Source organism: Nomascus leucogenys, chromosome 5 (assembly GCF_006542625.1).
Source record: "Nomascus leucogenys isolate Asia chromosome 5, Asia_NLE_v1, whole genome shotgun sequence".
In the NCBI taxonomy this organism is placed as follows: Eukaryota; Metazoa; Chordata; class Mammalia; order Primates; family Hylobatidae; genus Nomascus; species Nomascus leucogenys.
Window position 1 is genome coordinate 102,922,310 of NC_044385.1, and position 23,981 is coordinate 102,946,290.

Consider the following 23,981-nt stretch of genomic DNA (forward strand, 5'->3'; position numbering starts at 1 on the left):
GTAAAGTGTCAGATATTCATAAGGATCACTCTTAGTTGTCAAGAACAGGTTAAATTACAGGTAGCATGTTCTGTTAAATGGGAAGATAGTATTTGCCAGATAGATTGCTGCCAAAAATGGTTAAAATTTAAAACACGTGGTATAAAAGCAGCTAATAAAAAAGTGTTTGGAAAAGACTTTTCTGGAGTAATGTAGTCATCAAAGATGCTTAGTCAAAGAAGTGCTATTTTATGTAGAATTTAGAAGATGATTTGAGTAAGCCAGCACATTTGCTCAAAAATAAAAAATCTAAAGTGTATTTGTTTTTCCAGTGGTATTTTATCAGTAAATATTATCAAATAAATAAGAAATTCAGTGGTTTTCCTAATTCACAAATATAAAGTCAAAGAGCCACTCAAATCCAATTAAAAAACGTGAAAAAGTTCTGAATAGACGTTTTTCAAAAGCAGACATACGAATGGCAAACAAGTATATGAAAAGGTGCCCAACATCATGGATCATCAGAGAAACGCAAATCAAAACTACACTGAGATAAAATCTCTCCCCAGTTAACATGGCTTTTATCCAAAAGACAGGCAATAACAAATGTTGGAGAGGATGTGGAGAAAAGGGAACACTCGTACACTGTGAGTGAGAATGTAAATTTAGTACAGCCACTCTGGAGAGAACAGTATGGAGCTTCCCAAAAAACTGAAACTAGAACTCAATATGATCCAACAATCCCACTGCTAAGGATATACCCAAAAGAAAGGAAATCAGTACATCAACGAGATATCTGCACTCTCAACGTTTATTGCAGCACTATTCACAATAGCCAAGATTTGGAAGCAACCTAAGTGTCCATCAACAGATGAATGCATAAAGAAAATGTGGTACATAAACACAATGTAGTACTATTTAACCATAAAAAAGACTGAGATCCTATCATTTGCAACAACAAAGATGTAACTGGAGGATATTATGTTAAGTGAAAGAAGCCAGGCACCGAAAGACAAACTTCACATGTTCTCACTCATTTGTGGGAGCTAAAAATTAAAACAATTGAACTCATGAAGATAGAGAGTACAATGCTGGTTACTAGAGACTGTGAAGGGTAGTCGGGGAGAGTGGGTGGGAAATGGGATGGTTAGTTGGCACAAAAATATAATTAGATACAAGAGATCTACTATTTGATAGCACAACAGGGTGGCTACAGTTGGTGATAATTTGTTCTATACTTTAACAACGGACAGAGTATAACTGGAGTGCTCATAACACAAAGAAAGGATACACGCTTGAGATGATGGAGACCCCATTTGCCCTGTGATTATTATTACACATTGTATGCCTGTATCAAAATAACTCATGTACCCCATACATATACCTACTATCTACCCATAAAAAGTTTTTAAAAAATTTAAATAGGAACAAAAAGAAAAAGAAGAGCCACTCATTTTGAAAATAACAAGACTCTTTACTATGTTGTTCTGAAAAACTAATGAAAAGACAACACAAATTTTAATATCTAAGAATTAAAGACCTACCTTTCCCACCTTGGTTCATGGCACCAGTGTCTCGTCCACACTGTCCTTTATTATTTACACCAAATGTCCACACCTCTCCATTCTTCATTAAAACACAAGTGTGAGCTTTGCCCATAGCTACCTGAGTTACAAAATGGCCCTTCAAATCAGTTACCAAACCTACAGGAAAGAAACAAATTTAGTAAAAACAACAAAAAGGCCCTTCTGAGCCTAGTAAAAGAACTACCTCAATGCAAAACCGTTTATTTCTGGGGCAAAATAACTCAACAAAATGAGAAATAAGTAGCCAAAAGACTGGCAGAGTATCACTGAATTAACTTTGTAACTTTGTAATGTAGCTTCAATGAATCCTAAAATATTATCATCCAGACTTGGGACATATCTTTACTGTAGCTTTCTCTCGAGCTTACTTCTCCTGAATGTTTCCTCCAAATGGTAACACCTCTCCACAGTACTCTCAAACTTTTCTAGTCTAAGCACAAAGGAGTCCATAAATAATTTATTTTACCTGCTTTGACCTGCCTCAGCAAAACAAAGTAAAATACTTGCCACAGTATATTGACATGAAATTGTTTACATAGAAACCAGTGAGACTTTCCAAAACAGTATCTTTCAATTCTTTTCAACCTACAATGCTTTCTTCCACAATCCAATAGTTACTTTCTAAACTTCACTTATTCATATATTACTTTCATTATACTTGTCATATCCAAGTGCCACTCATATTATCTATTTAATGTGTTTTGTATCAACTCTAAATTGATTGAAGCATCTTTAACCTTATCAGTAGTAATAACATTAACAATCAAAGATTATTATTTTTCCAATATACATTAAAATAAAAACATGTTTTCAAGTATTTGTTTTATTTAAATTACAAATAGCATCAATCTCATATTATGCTTTGGGAAAACTGTTCTACATTATTAGCTCAAATATCACTACCTTAAGGTGGCCTTCACTTTCACCTTTCACTAGTTTAGGTCTTTTTGTTAATTATGCCTCAAAAATTTCCACTTTTAATATTTAGCACAGTTGAAAAAGGTAAGTGTGTGTGTATATATAAAACAGTAGTTATTTATTATTATCAACAGTACTAGCTGACATGTTTTGAGACCTTACACGATGTGCTAAACATTTCTTAAGCTCCACCTCCTATAATCTTCATAACAACCATATGAAGCAGGTGCTATCATTATCTATTTTTTGCAGGTAGAAAAAAACAAAAAGAAAACTCTTAAACGTTTAGTAAACTGTTACCCAATTAAAAGCGGTGGTGCCAAGGGCCATGCGCAGTGGCTCACACCTGTATTCCCAGCACTTTGGGAGGCTGAGGTGAGTGGATCACTTGAGGTCAGGAGTTTGAGACCAGCCTAGCCAACACAGTGAAACCTTGTCTCTACTAAAAATACAAAAAATACAAAAAATTAGCTGGGCATTGTGGCACGTGCCTATAATCTCAGTTACTTGGGAGGCTGAGGTGGGACAATCGCTGGAACCCAGGAGGCAGAGGTTGCAGTAAGCTGAGATTGCGCCACTGCACTCCAGCCTGGGAGACACAGTGAGACTCCATCTCAAAAAAAAAAAGTGTTGGTGCTAGGATCTCAGTCTATGTCCATAACCATTCAATACCAATTCCCCAATATTTAAGTTCTGTAATACGCAACTGTCTCTCAGATCCTCAAAAAGGCAGTATCCAGGTCTGTTAGGTCCATCAATCACTAATGTATCATCCATGCTCAATAAATATACATTGAAGAAATATACAAGTTTCCATCAGCTCTACCCAGTGGATGTTAGCAAGCAACAATTATATTGAATATTATTTTTAAACTGTACAAGTGCCCACTCCCAAATTTTAATTTACTCTGATAGCTGCAGCCAATTGAGAATCTAAATATTACGACATTAAGCCAGTTCACTTATCATCTGGGTACACCTCAACTTAATAATTAATTGCTATAAGTGTTCTACAGGTGTAATTTCCCCAGCATGGGACAATCACATGAATTTCTAATCATAAACTTCATTAATTCTAGTTTCCTTTTTACAAAGAATATGTAAAGAATATGTAAAGCTCCAAGGCTTTACATATTTATCGCACATAAAATCCTTCCAAGTGGGATTCTTCACTCATTGTATTCATTTCTAGCTGCTAGAAAGAAAATCTAGTAACCAAATATGACAAGTTTTTGAGATTAGCATTTATAAATATAAAACGATTTAGCTAGTTCTACCCCTCATATTCACTTCTTAAACTTTTGGTTTATCAATCATCCAGGCACTAGAAAATAATTCTTGAGACCCTACAACGTGCCAGACACTGTGCTAGGCACTGGGGATAGAATAGTAAATAAGACAGATCATCCCAGCCAAAGACCCTAATGGGGGAGATAAAATACTTCAACAATTACAAACTAGCTATGTCACGAAAATCACTTCTTCAGGATACTACCACTGTCCCAGGGACATGTCCCATAAGCACCTGAGTCTAGGGAAAACATCCACAGAAGTCACAGCTACAGCGAAGCTTCCCTTGCCAAGCTCTATGATTAGCTCTGCATGAAACTAGGGAAAGTGCTCCTAGTGACAAGACATGACAGAAAATTTCTCTTTCGAAATATTTCACATTTGGAAGGAAATATAAAAAATGTAGAGAAAGCATGCTACAAACATAAATTTTCTAGATATGTCTTTGCCACACATAACTAGTACTGAAACTTCTTTGCATAAAAGTAAAACTTTTTATTAACTTACTTGAACTATCAGAGTAAATGGCATCTTTTCCAAACATGTAGAGTTCTCCATCTTTAGAAATAACAGAACTACTTCCATTATTGCAGGCTGTATACACCACAATCTTTCCTTCCATCTTAATTATCTTTTTAGGTTTATAAGGTTTGGATTGCCGTCTGCTCTTAGCTTTAAAAAAGAAATTAGATTAAATCAAGACCTTTATGTACAAATAATAATAATAATGGTCTGTATATAAAGCTCAAAAAAAATGTATTATTTTCATTTATGACACTGTTTATTTTCACAAAGGCCTGGGCTACCCAACATGTCACTTAAAATTAGTGAACCTGCTAGCCTCATCTGGTCAATTAATATTTACGCTATCATTGCTAGATCCTCATTCCCTGAAGTACATTCAAATTCTCAGTGAGTAATATTAGTTTTCTACCAAACTCCTGGAGGGCCCAATCTCCAAATTAGCTGTTGCATTATTAATACCATTCCACTAACACATATCTAAAATCTCCTTTTTTTCCCAAGTTGTAATTCACATGTATTCTTGTTAGATCCTGGAAAGTAAAATAAGTTCCTCATTCATTCAACATATATTTATTAAGCAGTTACATCAAGTCAATCACATATATATTAACTTGGTGAGGTTAGTATTATTGAAATTGATAAACTTTATGTTAATAAAGTTTTATTTTTACTAAAATAAAGCATTTATTTTTACTAAGTGCATAGTTGATCACTCAACTTACTTGATTCTCCATCTTCTCCTTTACTAGCAGATCCTGTAAAGAATATGCTCCCATCTTCTGCAACTAAAAGGGCGTGAGAGCCATCGTGTCCAACTGAGAAGTGTACTATCTTTGGAGATTTTGTAATTGGTAGCTCAACCCATTTTCCTGCTGGAGGACCACCTTGTTTGATTCCAAGACTCTGGTATTTGCCAGTGTAATATATCTTATGTATTAAAAAAAAAAAAAAGGAATTATGGTACTTTTTGGAATAGTGCATCAGGTTTCACATGAGGAAAAAAAAGGACATCAATATTTTATTGAAAAACAAAATTCACATAAAAACAAACTCTTTTTTACACTATTCAACTTCTGGGAGTTGAGCAAGAAATACACATATTTTGCCAAGAAGACACAGTTCATAATAGCTTTTTCATATCTTTTATCCATTAAGTTTCCTGTCTTCTATAGGCACAATTCACAGCACCCTAAAATAATTACAATAGTAACATCAAAGATAACAGATCACCATAACGGACATAATAATAATAAAGAAGTTTGAAATATTTTGAGAATTACCAAAACGTGACACAGAGACACAAAGTGAGCATATGCTGTTAGAAAAATGATGCCAACAGACTTGCTCAACTCAGGGTTGTCACAAACCTTCAATTTGTAAAAAGAGCAATTATTTGTGAACTGCAACAAAACTAAGCACAATAAAATGAGGCATGCCTGTACTGCTCCCGACATGAATAAAATTTTATCTTATAAAAGATAATTTTAAATCAAAATTTAAAAGATGATCCTTCTTAAACATGCAAACTATATAAACTAATCAACAGATCGTACTTTAATCTCTTAAATCAGAGAACGCTCATTTTTAATCCAAAGAGAATAATTTACCTTGCCATTTGCTGTTTTCATTAGCGCAAACTCTCGTCCTGCACCAAGAATTGCTGACTCCTCATCAAATCCTGTACCTGAAATACAACGAAACTAATAAATACTATTGCATTTCTAATATGAAGAATTCTAAATACAACATGTACTATTTTAAGTGATTGCAATGTCAATTCAAAATAACTAAAAAAGAAGGATGACAAAATGTCATGTGCTCAAATTTTTAAAAATATTAACCATAGGTATAGTATTCCAAGGAAAGATAAAGTTATCATAATCTGTTTCTCTTGTTCCAAACTAGTACCAAATTAATTTTTTAAATATACAACAAAAAATTTTAAAAATTCAATGTCAGCAATATTCCTTGAATTAATGTATAAATGCCCAAAGTTTTATTGAGCATTTATTAGGTACCAGGCATTATACAATTCACAAAATTTATCTCATTTGATTCTCACAACTATACCACTTGGTTTACAAATAAGCATATATAAAGGTTGGAGAGGTTAGTCCAGACACAGAGTCATTCGAGCTTGGAACAATGCCATGCAGATATTTGAATTAAAGTATTTCAGATTCTCTGCCTATGTCTTTTTCTACAGAAGAACATCTTATATAGCTACTCCATAAATTCAAATATATATATATGTAAACATGCATATACATACACAGATCCTTACGCATATTTTCAAATTGTAAAACTATGAGTAATTGTAGCTTTACATATGGTACATTTTATGATTTTGTCCAGCTATACAAACTACTAATTACTTTATGGGCTTTAAAAATTTTAAATCTGTAATTTCAATTCGAGATTTTTCTAGGGAAGAATTATAAAAATACATAATTAGAATACAGAAAGTAAAGCACTAATGCCAAGTTTATTAAATGTAATGAGATAAGTCAAAAAAGGTGGATCTTGCAAAGAACCCTACAAGTTATGGAAGGTCAGTATTAAACCTGGAGTGGCATGGCAAGCCAAAACTAAAACTCTCAGGAGAACTCATGATCCTAATTACTTTTACAACATTACAAAAGTAAATAATCTAAGCCCAAGAAATACTCTGTGGTTATCTGTATTTCTCTATCCAAATGAAAGATTACTGATCCGTGTGTAAGGCCAATTACCATTTTCACAATCTATGAGATCATTCTATAGTTACCTTGAAAATCTGTTCAAGTAAAAACTTTAAAAATTTCAACAAGAGAACTATGTATATTGTTGTAATAACATTTACAACATAAGTTTTCAAATTTTTACATAGTTGAATAATGATGCAGCATATAAACTAATGACATTCACCAATATCCATCCATAATTCTCATTAAATTTTATTTTGTTTTGCTCTATTCAAAACGAAAATGAGAAATTATTAGTCAATTCCTTAGAATGGTCTTCAAATATCATACTTTGTTTAAAGACTGTGTTTCCTAGTTATTTATTCATATTAATTCAAAATTATCCTTTATATTCATAGTAACAGACACAAAATAGCTGCTACAATATAAGCTGAACTGGTGAAAACACAATGTTCATTTTTAAGAGTATGAAAAATTGAAAATTAAAATATGGGGAAAACACTTAATTCGCTATCTTACTTATAATATGCAAGTCCTTTTCCAGATCGAATAGTGAGATACCACAGGCATGTAAGCATTTTCTAGCCAGTTTAAGTTGCAATTCTTGCTGTAGAACAGGTTCAGTGCTTGTGGCAAATATTCTGACAACAAAGCCATCCTAAGAAAAATAAAACATCCACAGCATTACATTACATAAAGAGGTCATTCAAGGCTCTACAGTCTATCTAATAAAAGCTAAATAATTTAAGGAAAAGGAATTCCATTTACACTAGTTACTTAAGATTCAGGATACTTACATCTCTTGAAGCAGCTATCTGATTAATATATTCTCCATCAGTGAATAAAATATTTTGACCTTCAGTGTGGCAATCTGTGCAAAAGGAAGAAAAAGTATTTATATTACAATACAAGCAAACACTTCGCAAAATGAATTTACTCCTCTGTTGAAGTCAAAATGAGAGTTCTCCACGAAATAAAGATAAACTCAAAAGCAGACTGTGCTTTTTAATAAAGAATTATAAATTAGCAGAGACTAATTCAACTAATCATACTTATTACATTTTTGCTTATATTTATAAATCTTCCATAACCAAGGACTTGAGATCCCACCTAATTTCAAAATGAATTAGTATTAGATATAGTCTGATAGTAAACATGCACCACGATGAACAAACTATAATGTTGGTTACAATCATTCCAATACAATCACATGCAATGGAGGCAACACTCTACTCTCAGACATACGTCACAGTCATTAGTGTCACAGAAAAATACAGACCTAAAGCTTCTGTATTTGACATCTATTGTGTCCAACTACAGATATCCCTTGCTTTGTAAAATGGATATTCAAAACCAGTTGTACATTTCCCACTTAGAAATTCAATGTTTATTCACAGCATTTTTAGCATTCAGTGTGCTCTAAACTTTTTCAATGTTTGTCCAACACAGAGCAGACAAATATATGCTTATGTTTTTATTTTTATCTCAAAGCAGTCATGTATCTTGGCTAGAATACTGTATTTCATCAATACTGCATGTATCTCCATAGAATAGTACACCATATACTTTGATCAAAATAATGCACAAGCTTAATTGTAACAAGGGATATCAGCATTACAGAAGGACCACATGAACACGTGTTAGTGATTGCTACTGAATAACACAAAACTACAAGCAAAATCAACATCAAGTATAAATTCTATCCTTTTGGAAAAACAAATTTTCAGCAAGCAAGTTAAAAGCACACACACACACATACTTCCCAAAATAATGGCAGAGAACTAGGATGAATCTCTCCATTAATCACAATACCAAAACAAAAAATAACATTTCATTTCTAGTTGCACCTGAATCAACAAAACATAAAATTCTGATTTTGGAATGCAGTAATGGAGCCCACCCGAATAAGCGGGATTATTCTTTATCTTTGCCCAGGAGCTTCATACTAGCATACTTCCTTATCATAAATATGCAAAACACAGGCAGACCCTTACCAAATAGAGAATTCAGGGATCACAAACTGGAAATAGAAACTGGGAGACAAGGCCCACTGGTAGCCCAAGAGACTTGGTAATCAAAGAGAGGAGAAATCAAAAGAAAGAGTTCCTAGTCCACTGTATAGAACACAAAGAGGCGCAAGAAAGATGCTTCTCAAGCTCTAAGCAGTAAGATTTTAAACTAAAAAGCAAAGAAGAAAAACTCATTATAATTTCAGATAAACGCAGGGGTGAGGAGTGAAGCGGCGCAAGAAGAGTAGCAAAAAGCCTCATGAACTGAGGCCACCTGTCACCAGACATGGAGAGAAAATGACATAAAGATACAATCTGTAAGATAAGCCGAGGCTTAAAGAATAAAATGACAATTATCAGAGAAAAAAGTATGTTTTAAGTTCATCAAAACTAGGTTGAAATACTTTTTAAATAAACTATACCGTAAGACAAGCTGGAACATGAAGCTCAAGGAATTACCTGATTTATGTCAACTTGAAACATGGTATTCATTACCATCTATAAACCTGACAATTTACTTCTGCTCCTTGATTGGAAGGCTACAGAGCAGAGCTATTCCTACCCAGGAAAAACAAAAAGTGCTATTTGATGAAAATTCAGTCCAGGTCAAAGAAACGAGAAAATTACAAAAGGCTTTTTCAGGCTTGAGGGAGTTTTCTGCCACATGATTTCAAGATTTTCTCTTTATCCTTTCTTTATCCATCATGTAATATTTTAAGCTTGTATCTTCAGGAATATATCAAGCAACAGCTGCCAGTTCTGAAGACAAATACGGGACTATCTTCCTGAAGTTTGGTTCATTCTTCACCACTAATACAGCACACACTTATGAAACACAGAAAGCCACGCTTGTATTGTTCAAAGTTGCATTTCACAAGTTAAACAAAGCAACGAGATTTAAACTGAATAAAGACATTAACGAGTAATTTTTTTTTTATCAAGGCAGAATAAAACAGCTGTAGGCAGATATTTTCAAATTGTCTTATCAATCAGTCTCTATTAAATGTGCAGGGTTTCTCAGAAGTAACTCCTTGATATTAGTACCCATGTATTATAGCGGAGGGGATGTGTCAATTTAGAATTTTTCTTCTAAGTCATTATCCTAAAATGACTGGCACAAAGACAGCACAATAGGAATGCTCATTACAGTGTAATTTATATAGCAAAACCCTGGAAGGCTTTCATTCTCAAACATTAATCAATGGAATATATTTTGTAACATTTAAGTGACATTGTAGAAGACTACTTCATGACCTAGAAATATTTTCAGAATATTAAGTGAAAGAGATAGATTAAAAAAGCAATATGTAGCATATGATCACACTTTTTTACAAGTATGGACATATACACAAAGGAAAAATACAAGAAGGATATTTACCAATATGTTCATAGTGTTTATATATGGGAAGTGGGATTATAATTATTTCAATTCATTCTTTTTTGTTCGTACGATTTTTATACAACAAACATCATTACTTTTAATATATGTATAAATATGTGGGGGGACTGTGCATGTTATTAAAAGTATTTTTTAACATTATTGTCATTATTATTATTATGACCAAAGACATGGTCCAGGACTTGTAATGAAAAAAAAAAAAACCCTTAGACATATCTGAAAATAGATGGTTATTTTCAAAATGATTTTATTAAGTCATCCGCTTTCCAAAGCTGCTCTATTTCTGAAATGGACATGAAATGCCGTATTTACTTCAACATAGTGTCATGTACACTAATACGTATCTATGTATACGTAGTAAGGTTCAAATAAATGTTTGATGAAGTTATTAAGATTATATTTAAAAATTAACATGCAGCCCAGGAGCAATTATTCTTCTCAATGCCCTCTTCAGAAGTAGCTCTCACTTTCAGATGGTCAAGTGCTCACAAGTAATATTGCTACTATGAAATCATTGACAGACACATTAGACATTCAAGATTTTAATATAAACAGCTTCAGAAAGTATCAACATTATAAACAAATTCAAAGATCTTACAATAAAGAATATGCATTTTTCCAGCATTCGACAAAATTTGAGACCTATTGCCTGATAATTTAGCAGTGATTTAAGTGAATATATAAAAGCCTCAAAATTAAAGCAAAATAAATTATGTCCAAAGACCTTTATCAAAGTATTATTAAGAAGCATAAGAAGCATAAATAATGAAATTAAAAAAAAAATTCCTGACCCACCCTAAACTCTCTGTCTCTGAAACCCCTTTAACATAAAAAATAAATAAATAAAATAGAAAAAAATAAGGAGGAAAACCCAACTGCACTGTTGTTAAAGTAAAAATAAACAGAAGGTTCTTTATACTGAGCCACATGAGAGCCAGAGTTCTGATTTTTATTAAGAGCAACATAGTTACATCACCCCACTAACTCAGCAGTGGTGGATGAGGTCAGAGATTAGGCCATAGATGGCCAAGTTTGAAAACAACTATTAAAACTTGTTATACTATATTTCTATGTCTATTGTTTTGATATGTATTAACTTTATGTAGACTATAAAATGCTTTGTATGTCAAGATTTTTAAAAACCTTTTATAAGCAAGCACTATCCCTTGCTAATCATTCTTTATGTGTCTAAATAGCCTAACACGCACATTTCTTAAAATTGCTTGTGGAGAAAAAATGACTACTTGAAACATACCTGGTAACATCACAGTACCATCTTGCTCCAGTGTTTCAGGGCTTATCCTTATGGCTGTCATGCTGTGGTTATTCACATCTCTATATAATAAATAACCCTGATAACAGCAAAAAATTTTCCTGTTAAAATATTTATTACTAATTCAGCAGAAACAGCAGCCATACAGCTCCATATTACAGGTTTTTGAGGTACAATAATACATCAATATTGATGTCTAAAAGATATTAATGATTAAAAATATAAGAACATTCCTCTCAATTAGAGGAAAAGTCATACATTATTGAAAATTGATTTAACATATTCCCAGAAACATAATTAGGTATACTAAACAGGACAGTACAGGTACAAACATTTTGTTCAAAATGACCATATCACTTGCCAAGTAAATAATATGAATGATCACTGTTACTTTAACAAATACTTTAAGAAAAATAACAAGTATTGAGTTTGCTATTTGAAAATGAATAGCATAGTGGTTTCAGAAGGTGTGGTATGCCACTGAACACACTGCTATAATAATATATTTTCCACGGCATTATTTCTTAGATAAAACACAGTAGAGTGGCAAATAAAAATTTGATGAGATATTTTAAACTAAGTTCAACTTTTAAGAGACAATTACTGAGAAACTAATTTGTTATCTAAAATTTAATTTCAGGCTGGGGGCGGTGGCTCACGCCTGTAATCCCAGCACTTTGGGAGGCTGATCACCTGGGGTTAAGAGTTCGAGACAAGCTTGGCTGGCATGGTTAAACCTGTCTCTACTAAAAATACAAAAATTAGCTGGGCGTGGTGGTGGGCACCTGTAATCCCAGCTACTCAGGAGGCTGAGGCAGGAGAATCGCCTGAACCTGGGAGGCGGAGGTTGCAGTGAGCTGAGATCACGCCACTGCATTCCAGCCTCAGTGACAAGAGCTAAACTACATCTCCAAAAAAAAAAAAAATTAATTTCAAATTCTCCCCAATAGTTGATAGAGTAGAATTATTCTTCATGTAACAATAATAATTTCCATAGTTTTCAAAAGACTTTCAAATATCTTTTATCATTTGATCCTGACGACAAATCTCATGAGCTCCGCAAGGCAGGCAATGCAGGGAAATCTTTATTCTCTATCCTTATACAAAGGAACTTGGGCTTCACTGTTCAGGTAGGTACTGTATGGAAAAAAATATTTCTAGTCCCTCTTGTGCATCCTTCATTTGCTTTTCTCCATAAGAGGAGGAGTAATGTATCTATCTGGCTGCTGACCTTGTAAAAGGCTAACACCTATCTGGCTATGTTGGTCAGGGGATAAGATCACAGCATTAAGAAAGACACACCAGCCCAGGGCTTTTCTCTCTTGTGATTCTTTGCATATTCTCCATGCAGGTAGCTGTCTAGTGAGCAGGCCAAACACTGTTTCCTAGAAAGTACTGAATCTAGACTAAAATGAAAGAGTCTGTGGTAAGAAACCCTAATTTGGCCTCAGGACACGTATACATTTCCAATTTAAACGTGCTAATGAGGCTGGGTGGGGTGGCTCAGGCCCGTAATCCCAGCACTTTGGGAGGCCCAGGCGGGTGGTTCACTTGAGGTCAGGGATTCGAGACCAGCCTGGCCAAAATGGCGAAACCCTGTCTCTACTAAAAATACAAAAAAATTAGCTAGGCATGGTGGCATGGGCCTTCTCAGGAAGCTGAGGCACAAGAATCACTTGAACTCAGAAGGCAGAGGTTGCAGTGAGCCGAGACTGTGCCACTCCACTCTAACCTGGGTGACACAGCGAGATTCTGTCTCAAAAAGAAAAAAAATGTGCTAATGATAAAGGTGGTCTTCAGTTCTTATCTAGAGGCTCACTTAAACAAGAACTCTAAAGAAGGTATGTTTAATCCCATATTAAAGCTAAATAACAGAGGACCCAATAAGTTAACTGAGTTATCCAGTCATATAGCTAGTAAGAAGCAGGGCCAGAACTAAAATTGAACCTCTTATGAGTTCTGAGCCAGTGTTCTTTACACTACACTATTCAGTTGTTATGGCCATATTAGTAAAAATACATCACTTCTGTTTAAATAGAAGTGATATTATTGATTAAACAAGGACAAATCACATGTTTTAAAAGATAAGAAAATTTTGGTTTATTGTGGATAGTCTCTTACCTGAGCATACCCTAACCAAGACTTTTTTTCTTTTCTGTTTCTAATACGGGATGTAGAATTGTATATATGGCCCTGTAAAAATGACAAACGTTAGTCTATCAGTGGTTTCATAATTAATAATCAATGAAAAATAATACAAATGGGTGAATGACATTTCATGCATGTATTTCAATTATGGTTTTCAAATAAATAGTATTACACTCAAATTAGATCATATTCTAGAAATGAAACCAGAAACACACAGAACACAATTCATTATGGTTATAACTCTGTATAATTAAAGAACTGTAAGGAATCACATTACCCTAACTGTTCCACTGTATCCAGAGCCTATTTTATATAATCCATCCTTGCATAATAGATAAAGAAAAAATCCATCATTCTGAAGTAGACATTGGTCATCTTCATCAACAGATATTTCTTTTAATGGCCACTTGTGCATTAAAGCTGCTTTCTTAATGCCATTACTAAACCAGTCCTGAATCTGAATTTTTCCCACCAAAACTGCTTGTACACTTCTCTGTAGCGAATTTAGAATTGTTGGCACCTAGTCAAAAGAAAAGAAAAATAATGAAAAAACATTTTTAAATGTTACAAACACGGAACAAAGATACTTTGGTAATATATCATCATTTATAAGACAATAAATTGTTCAGAATGGTATTTCACATGCCAGCAAAAAGTACCAACTAAAAGTTCATCTATAAGAAGCAAATCTCAAGCAAGGTAGACTTCCTTACTCTTAGGATTCCATGTCATTCACCAGTTCTGTAAAATCTTAGACATTATATCAAGTACTCTATCTCCACAAATCTATTATTGCCTTGTGGAACTCAGATTGTATTACATTACATTTTGTCATTCTCGATCCATGTTTCTTATTTTATCTTCCATATTTCTCTCCTTGTCTCTCTGTTGCATTCTAGATAATTTCTTCCTCTTTATCTTTCAGTTCACCATTTCCATCTTCAATCATATTATACAATAGTTAACCCATTTTAAGTTTGTAATTGTAATTATTTGGTTTTTCATTTCTAGGAGTTCAATTTGTTTTTTTTCCTAATGTCTGACTACTTTTTATATTCTCACTCCTTAATCATACTTTTGATATTTTCTTTTACTACTTTAACCATACTTTATATATTCATACACATACACATTCTATATCAAATAATTTCAATATCTAAGGATTTGGCAGGATTGATTCTACCATATTTGTTTCTGCTAATTCTCAATAATGGTGCCTTTTTCATGTGCTTTTTTATTAATTTGTTTCTGAGCTCAAATGCAATAAATAGTGTTTTATTTGCAGAAAGCCTTTGAAGTCAAGAGTTCGACCCTCTAGAAAGGATTTCAGTCTCTTTCAATACAGCACCTTGCAGTACTACCATGTCTACCCTGCCTTAAACTCTCTGTTAAGCTTTATGAAATGGACAAGTAATATGCATTTGGGTGCCAAAACAAATCTGAGATGTGAAGAGTTACACATACTCATATGGTTTGGTTGTGTTCCCACTCAAATCTCATCTTGAATTCCCATGTGTTATGGAAGGGACCCAGTGGGAGGTAATTGGATCATGGGGGCAAGTCTTTCCTGTGCTGTTCTCATGATATTGAATAAGCCTCATGAGATCTGATGGTTTTATAAAGAGGAATTTCCCTGAACAAGCTCTCTTTGCCTGCTGCCATCCATGTAAGACATGACTTGCTCCTCTTTGCCTTCCACCATGACTGTGAGGTTTCTCCAGCCATGTGGAGCCATAAATTCATTAAAGCTCTTTCTTTTGTAAATTGCCTAGTCTCGGGTACATCTCTATCAGCAGCGTGAAAATGGACTTAATGCACACATTCTCAGGGAAAGCTATTCTCCCTCTACCAACAGTCAGGCCAAGAGAGTTTTGGGAAATGAAGTTGGTAGATAAAAGGCCAAATCATGAAGAGCACTGTAAGCCATGTTAAGGTAATGGGCTTTAATACGGTATTTCAGCTAGAGTTGGGGATGTAGTGATGTGGCAGGTCTGTAGAGAACTGCAGCTATTGATTCAGAGGATCAAGTAGTTCGTGTTGTCTAGTGATTGGGCATAATATTGGAGACAGATAAGCCCTCGAGTCCTGTCTCTGTTATTTGCCAGCTCTCTATGCTGTGGCTACACTATTTGACAGCTCTCTATGCTATAGCTATACTAAACTTCTTTGGGCTTTCAAATATTTCACTCTTACTCTCACCTCCATGCCTTAGCATGTGGATACCTAGAACATTCTCTTTCTATACCACCAACACCAAAAATTTCTCCTGGCTAATTTCAACTCATTGTTTAGATCTCAACTCATATCCTCTAGGAGGCTTTCCATGAACGTAGTTCATATATTCCTGCTATGAGCTCTAATGGCATTCCTAAGTCTCTATATAAAAGCAAATCATACCAAAATTCATAAGCTCATATGTTGGTGGTCACTATCCTATTAAAATCTGGTATATGGTATCTGAATGTGTTATTTTATTACAATTTTTAAAATATTTGCATATTTTAAACATATATTTAAATTAAACATTTGCCAAACCCTGAAAGCACGTCTACAGAACCCAGCTTGAAAACCACTGTATTAGAGCAACTTCAAAATAATTAAAGACCATAAAAAGGGACAAAAGGATTCCAAGCAAGGCAGAAAGGAAGAAAAGAGCAGAAATCTAGAGTAAGGGAACGGGTCTTGTTTGATCAGGAAAGTTCAAGATCACTGAATAAGACAGAAAATAACCAATATACTCCTTTTGCTATCTTTGGTCTGCTAATAACAGGATTGAGGCATCCCTTCCACCTGCTCTGGGGTTGCCCAAGGGGCCAGAGAAGAGTAGACAGTCAGGTCTTAAAATCGTAACTTCTTTCTCAATTTCCAGAGCCTTCCCAAATAATTAAGTCAATTTTGCCTATAAGGATTATTTTTCCTACCACTAAAATGGTGACGAGCTTGTTTATTCCACAACTGAATATAAAAAGCCTAAAATGTTTTATACATAGCTGAAGTAACTCAGAAACGAATCAATTCATAAAAAAACATAATCAACCGATCAAAAATATATCAGATTGATACCATATCTTTTTCTTTCAATAGAAAAAAGATATTTAAAACTATGAATGAATTCCATACTAAAAAAACTCAGGGAAAGATGGGAAGAGGGGAGAACGCAGAGAGCAAGACAACAGCAAGGAAAGAGAAGGCTATGGTGTTAAGGCAAAGACCAGCTTAAAGATTTAAGAGGTCTGGCCAAAATTCATTTTATTATATTTAAAGCTTCAGAGTTAAACATACATATCACTTAATTGAAATACTGTAGATTATTTATGTATCAATCTTGGACAGATCAAGCTACTGTAATGAGTGAGAAAAAGCAGAATTCCTATTGACAGAAATTGAGATGAAACTGTAACTTGTCATAAATTTCTAAGCAGATATAAATATGAAATACCTGAATAGTTTGGCAAGCATGGCTTCCATTGTTGGTGAGGATAGCAGAGATGGCCTGAAGTGTCCTTCCTGTTTCTCCCCAAGAAGCCACCAGACTAAAGAGGCAAGCACAGGAAAGTGCTGTTAAGGACTGTCCTGTGCTGTCATTCATCCCAGTACTTCGAACAGTGATTTCCAAAAGAAGCTGGAAGAGAGACTCTGTGGATAAAATAGAATTCAATTATATTCATCCAACATACAGAACATTATATGCGTATATTTATTTATTTTTACTTTGTCTCATTATAAACAAAATTTAAAGAATCTAGACTAACAATTACTTTGCATTAGTTTCTTTCTAGTTACTCTCTTCCCCAAAAGTTAAAATATTTATGTAACAAGGGTCTTAAAGAACACTCAGTTGAACTCCTTATTTTTCTTAGTAAAAAAAGAAAATCAAAGGTCTTTTAAAACAAGCTTGCCTAGAGGCATTCACATATCCAAGAAACTCATCCTATCAAGTAATAGACTACTCGTCATACTTATTTTACCTTTCAGATTAGGAGGCTTCTTAAAATGTTAAGTGTCCAGGAAATTATGTATATATTTTCAAAGTAATAGAAACACAAAACATATGCAATAATGTGCTTTAATATAAAATTGGCTATATCATTAACGTAATAACAATTCACACTTAGGATGTAATTCATTTACACCCTAGAAAAACCTCCAAGTCAATAGGACAGATATTCTCCTCCTTTAATAATGAAATTGAGATATGGGGTAGTCAAAAGATTTTTCCTAAATCATAAAGTCATTTAGTGGTGAAGATAAAACACACACACACACAAATGTTTTACAAGCAGCAGAGGTCTCCACACAAAATTCCCTGAACACCTCCATCCAAGATTCAATCAACAGACATCTGGGGATTTCTTCCATAGAAGGGAGATTTGAAAATCCTTATAGAGTGAATAATCAGATGGACAGGGAAAAAGAGAGTTAGAAAAAGAAAAACTGAGAAAGATGAACAGAGAGAAAGGGAAAGGAGAGAGGGAGGAGAACAAGAGAAAGAGGAGTAATGTACTGCAGTTCTCTAAAAACTAAAATGCCATCTGTGGGTTATCTGGTAACTCACAGAAACCCAGGCAGCCCCTACCAATCCCTCATCTTCCATAGCTAATCCCAAATTAAGTCCTGTTTATTTTACTTCCTAATGGATAACTCCACTTTTCCCTATCTCATCATCATCTTTCCAATCCATGCTATCATCACCTCTTTGACTAAAAAGCGTTAAGAAATTATCTCTTACCATTCGCTTTTGCCCCAATAGCCAGGGAGAATTTCAAACCAAAAATCTAATTGTCTACTTAAAATCCTTTCACTCCTTTGTTAATTTCTTCCTCCCTTCTGTCTTCTTTTCTTTCTCCCTTCCTCTCTTCACTTGTCTGTACACATCCTATACTTTCATTTTTTTCCATTTATCCTTTCCTCTACCTTTTCCTCCAGCTATCCTTCCTTCCCTCCATCCTTTCATCTATCCGTGTTTGTCCATATTTCCATCTACCCATCCTTCCTACAATGATTATCCTTCAGCGAGTACATCTGTTGATTATTCAGCAAATATATACTGAACTCTCACACATTAGCAACTATTCTACATTAGGGTATTGGCAAACATGACAAAGAATGTCTCTACCCTTTCAAAAAGGTTAAGAATCCAGGGAAAGAAAACAGTCACTAATTTAAACAAATAATTTAAGAAAACAAGGCTATTTAAAAAACAATATTCTTAATGTAATGAAATAGAGAATGACTTTCCATTCCTCCTAGCCCACTAATGAAATTCTTTAACATGGCATGTAAAGCTCCGCATGTCCCTGCCTCCTTCCTCAGCTGTCACAAGACTGTTCCCTTCACTCTCCACATTCTAGCCATATTGCTCTTCTTTTCATTCATTCTCCTTTCTGTCTCAGAGCCTTACTACATGCTGTTATTTCTGCCTGGAGCACTTATAATCTAATTCACTCCCTCCTATTCACCCTGTAAATCTCATATGTCACATCTTCAGGGAGCCTGTTAAAGACTCTCAGAAGGAGCTGGGTGCAGCAGTGTGTATCTATAATCACAGCTACTTGGGAGGTGGAGGCAGGAGGATCACTTGAGTCCAGGGTTTGAGTCTACCCTGGCCAATATAGTGAGATCCTGTCCCTAAAGATAAATAAATAAAAATTTTTTAAGTTAAAAAAGGAATCTTGGCCAGGCACAGTGGCTCATGCCTGTAATCCTAGCACCTTGGGAGGCCAAGGTGGGCAAATCACTTGAGGTCAGGAGTTTGAGACCAGCCTGGCCAACATAGTGAAACCCTGTCTCTACTAAAAATACAAAAATTAGCCAGGCATCGTGGCACACGCCTGTAGTCCAAGCTACTCAGGAAGCTGAGACAGGAGAATAGCTTGAACCCGGTAGGTGGAAGTTGCAGTGAGCCAAGATCGCACCACTGCATTCTAGCCTGGGCAACAGAGAGAGACTCCGTCTCAAAAAACACAAAAAGGACTCTCAGAACTCCTTCTACTTTCCTCCATACGATTTATCCACATTTGTAATTATACACATATCCAACTCTCTGATGCTAAGTTCCATAATAACAGCAATGGTATCACACATTCTTAGCACATAACAAAGGGGGTGCTATTACATTTCAGTGAATACTTGAGAATATAATCTAATTGAACAGAATATATGGATATAAGGAAATATATTTTTAAATAGATAATTTAAAAATCAAAATCTATTTGCAAAGAGAAGAAGCTTGGTGTATACGAATCATCAAGATATTCCACAGTAAGAGTTATATAAATATACACATATTTTCATGAATAACACGAAAACAACCGAATGGGAAAAAAAGATAACCAATAAGATTGTGATATTAGATTGAAAAAACAAGAAGAGGCAAGTTTCAACAGAAATTTAGTATAAAAGAACCAAATCAGTGCTTTTATCTTTGAGCTAATTTAACAAAATAGAAAATATGAAATGATAATAAATCCCTTACATAGAAAAATAAGCCAAAGCGGTGACGAGATCAGCAGTAAACACTGAAAGGATGGAAGACAGACGAAAGGCAGTACAGCAGAATTTGAAACTTTTAACAAGAAAATAAAAATGAACAGATTAAGGTGAAAGGTTTCTGGGTTTTGTGGGATTTTTTTGGGGTTGTTTTTGGTAGAGATGAGGTCTCATTCTGTCACCCAGCTAGAGTGCAGTGCAGTGGCATGATCACAGCCCACTGTAGCCTCAGACTCCTGAGCTTGAGCGGTCCTCCCACATTAGCCTCTTGAGTAGCACTCATTGCCATGCCCAGTTTTTTTTTTTTTTTTTTGTAGAGATAGGGGTCTTAAGTTGCCCAGACTGGTCCCAAACTCCCAGCCTTAAGCTGTCCTCCTTCCTCAGCCTCCCAAAATGCTGGGATTACAGGCATAAGCCACCACACCCAGCCAATAATGTGTAAGTTTTGATGGAAGACAATAAGACTAAAGCACACATTATATTTCAAAGCTAGTATTAAGAACAAGTTCTAGTTTTAAAAGAATAAAGGAAAGAAAGTATGTACAGAATGGATACAAAGGAAAGTATATAACAACTGACATGAGACATGAGAATGGTAGAAGACTTAGGAGGAAAGAAATAACATGTTCAAAGTAGGAAATATGACATACAAGTCTTAGTGGGTATTTCAACATTCCAATTATTTGCTAACTAACAAACCAAAGCCAAGAAAACCCAGCAAAATATTGTTAAATAAAATAAATCAAATCTTCAGTAAAATGCTGTCAAGCCAAGCAGCACTTCACAATATTAATATGATCACTGGTGCTATCATAACAATAACCAACACAGTGCTTGCTTGTCAACATGACAGCTTCTATTTGGTAATAGCTTTTAATAACTGTGTATGTGAGGGGGGTAGTTTTAAAAAATCCTCAGCCTGTTTTAATGACCAGCATCCTCCCTCCCATTAAAACAAACAAACAAACACACAAAAGTCAAACACAAAAACTGAATCACCGCATGCAACCAAAAAAAGAAAAATCTGACATGTAGTTAGGTTCATGCAATTTGGTTTTCACAGGTGGGTCCTACAAAATCTAAATAGCCAAGTAGAAAAAAAAGGACCAAGCTTTAGTCTAAACCAGCAGTGTAGTCCCCAAACCAGCATCTGTATCACCAAGAAACTTTTTCCAAATACAAACTCTTGGGCCCCACCCCAAGTCTATGGAATCAGAAACACCATAGGGAAGTCCCCAATAACTCTGATACATGCTAATGCGAATTGAGAACCACATAATGAGAACCACAGCTCTAGTACTTCTGAGAATTTTCCTATAATACTAGAAGGATCTAGAAAACTTTAGATAGTTTAGAGACCCATAGTTAGCATCGGAGAAAAAAAGCAATTAACCAGTTAAAAATTATGTTTCCATCTATATTTCTATTCCTTAATACCTTTTAAGTAAAAGCTCCTATCTTATTTAAAGGATTACATGTTGAGCCTAGGTCACTGATATGAAAGGCAAGAATCGGAACATACTTTAAGAAAAGCAAACACTTTATTTACTTAATGAAAGTTGCTAAGTCAGAAGTTTAATCCATAACACAAATAGATTTTTACTTATGATGAATACAAAAAAAAAGTCCCCTCAATTTATAAACTAATTGTACTGTTTGGGTTTGTGGCATTTATTTCCTTTTCCCCTGTTTTTTAAAACTATTGAGAGCAACAAGTTAGAGAAAGTGAATGCTAGCTGTTTTGGCCAAAAGTTTAATAAGAACGATTTCAGTTAATAGTGACCTTAAGGTGTGAGGATTATTTCTGGATTCCAGGGATTTATGTTTTGTTTGCCCCCCCTTCATCATACTAATTGCAAAATGTGTGTGCACGAACTTCAACTCTTAAACCATAATTTCAGTGGAACACAGAAAAAAATACTCTAAAACTTATACCCCTGCTGTTTCCATACCACAGTTAAATAAAGACTGCATTATAGGCTATTGTGTGTGCTTCATAAGAAAAGCTCTTCACTTTTTAAAAACTGCAAATTGACAATTTATAATTGTATAAATTTACGGGGTATAAAGTGATGTTATGATTCATGAATAAAATGTGGACTAATTAACATCTATCACCTCAAGTACTTAACATTTTCTGTAGTGAGAACTTTAGAAATATTCTCTTAATTTTGAAGTGTAAAATACTGTATTATTAATTATATTCACTTTTAAATGCTTCACTGAATGAGCCTTGGCTCTTACCTAGGACCTCAGGTGGCTCAGACTGGAGGCCTTCTGGCTGCTGGCCCTGCAGCACGTTGAGCAGGGCTTGGAGACTCCTGAGACACAGGGATGGATGAGAAAATCGTGTCTCCTTGATCAATTCAAAAACTTCACAAAGGCCAACCTCAATAATCTATTTGAAGGGAAAAAATATATATACTTTATGACATGTAAGCTAGTAACACTTTCTAAGCAGTTTAGTTGGTACAAGTTACTTCCACAGCAAATGATAATGTAAATGTATAATGGAGCCGTAATAAAACATCATGAAAATGCCTTATAACAATGAACTAGAGACTAGATTGCATTCACTAGGAAGAAATAAACTGTATTAATTTGAAAAGTTCATTTGATTGTACTTCAGGAAAACTCAGTACTCTTTTTGTCAAAAGTCATGTTAATTGTTACCTATAACCAGAAATAAAGTCAACACAGCACATATAGTAAAAAGATTTTATAAGGAGCTTTTCATCTTAGCCTTTTCTATAATGGTACAATCACTATATTATTATTTATAGTTGGTATCCCTTCTTGTAGGATGATCACAAAACAATTTAACACTGCTTAGCTAAAAATACCACTGGTATTTTTCCTTTAATTATCTTACTATTCCTCATCAGGTGCAAGAAAAATCAGACTCCATATCCAGCAAAAGAAATAAATCTGTTACTAAAGATTGAGAGAGCAAATTGCAATGAATGAGTTTAAGGATATACCTTCATAAGACTGATAAAAGACAAATTCCATTTCTCAGGCAATGTCAACATTCTGAGAACCAGTTCAGGAAGTATTAAGTAAATTGTTTGGAGAAGTAACAGAAAAATTAAAATAAGACTAATTAGTAGAAACTCCCAAAACCATTAATTCTACTGAACACAACAGTGGAAGAATATTCTCTCTGCTGGTATTTTTGCATTAATTCATATATTACATAAATACCTCCTAAGCACTCATATTTTGCAAACTCACTTTAGGAAATATGAAGGTATACTAGACCCTGTCCTCTAAGAGTTTATAATCTAATAGGGTAAATTAGTCATGCTATATAATTCATACTCAGTACAGATCTCTGTTACAGCATTTATTACATTATAGTGTAACTATTTTTGTTTTCATTTTCCCAACCATGTTGGGATCTTCCAATAAACAAGGAACATGTTTAAAACAGCTTGTATATCTTCCAATATACAAGGAACATGTCTTAAACGGCTTAATACCTTCCATGCCTAGCCAATTACCTAGCATATGTTAGGCACACATTAAATATTTGTTTAATTTATTCACTAAATTGTTTGCTAAAAACCACTGCATCTCAGAAATACATTTTCTAAACCAGAGGCAAATCGGCTGAAGCTAAGTCAATTGTAGTTCTGATTAACATTTACAAGTTTTCTGGAAACAACAGATATAGCTGAG

General features: G+C 34.4%; 1 protein-coding gene across 12 annotated transcripts in view; it reads right to left on the bottom strand.

The window, feature by feature from the left end:
• Positions 1-23,981, bottom strand: part of MYCBP2 (MYC binding protein 2) — a 275,606-nt gene that overhangs the window by 205,111 nt on the left and 46,514 nt on the right. For all 12 annotated transcript variants that reach the window (XM_030813514.1, XM_030813510.1, XM_030813519.1 and 9 more), the window contains exons 4-14: positions 22,545-22,698; positions 17,251-17,447; positions 14,089-14,331; positions 13,785-13,856; positions 11,646-11,742; positions 7,780-7,853; positions 7,502-7,640; positions 5,906-5,982; positions 5,021-5,225; positions 4,281-4,445; positions 1,524-1,682 (exon numbers count right to left, since the gene is read on the bottom strand). In XM_030813514.1, coding sequence (XP_030669374.1) covers positions 1,524-1,682; positions 4,281-4,445; positions 5,021-5,225; positions 5,906-5,982; positions 7,502-7,640; positions 7,780-7,853; positions 11,646-11,742; positions 13,785-13,856; positions 14,089-14,331; positions 17,251-17,447; positions 22,545-22,698 — 1,582 coding nt within the window. The remainder of the gene's footprint in view (positions 1-1,523; positions 1,683-4,280; positions 4,446-5,020; positions 5,226-5,905; positions 5,983-7,501; positions 7,641-7,779; positions 7,854-11,645; positions 11,743-13,784; positions 13,857-14,088; positions 14,332-17,250; positions 17,448-22,544; positions 22,699-23,981) is intronic.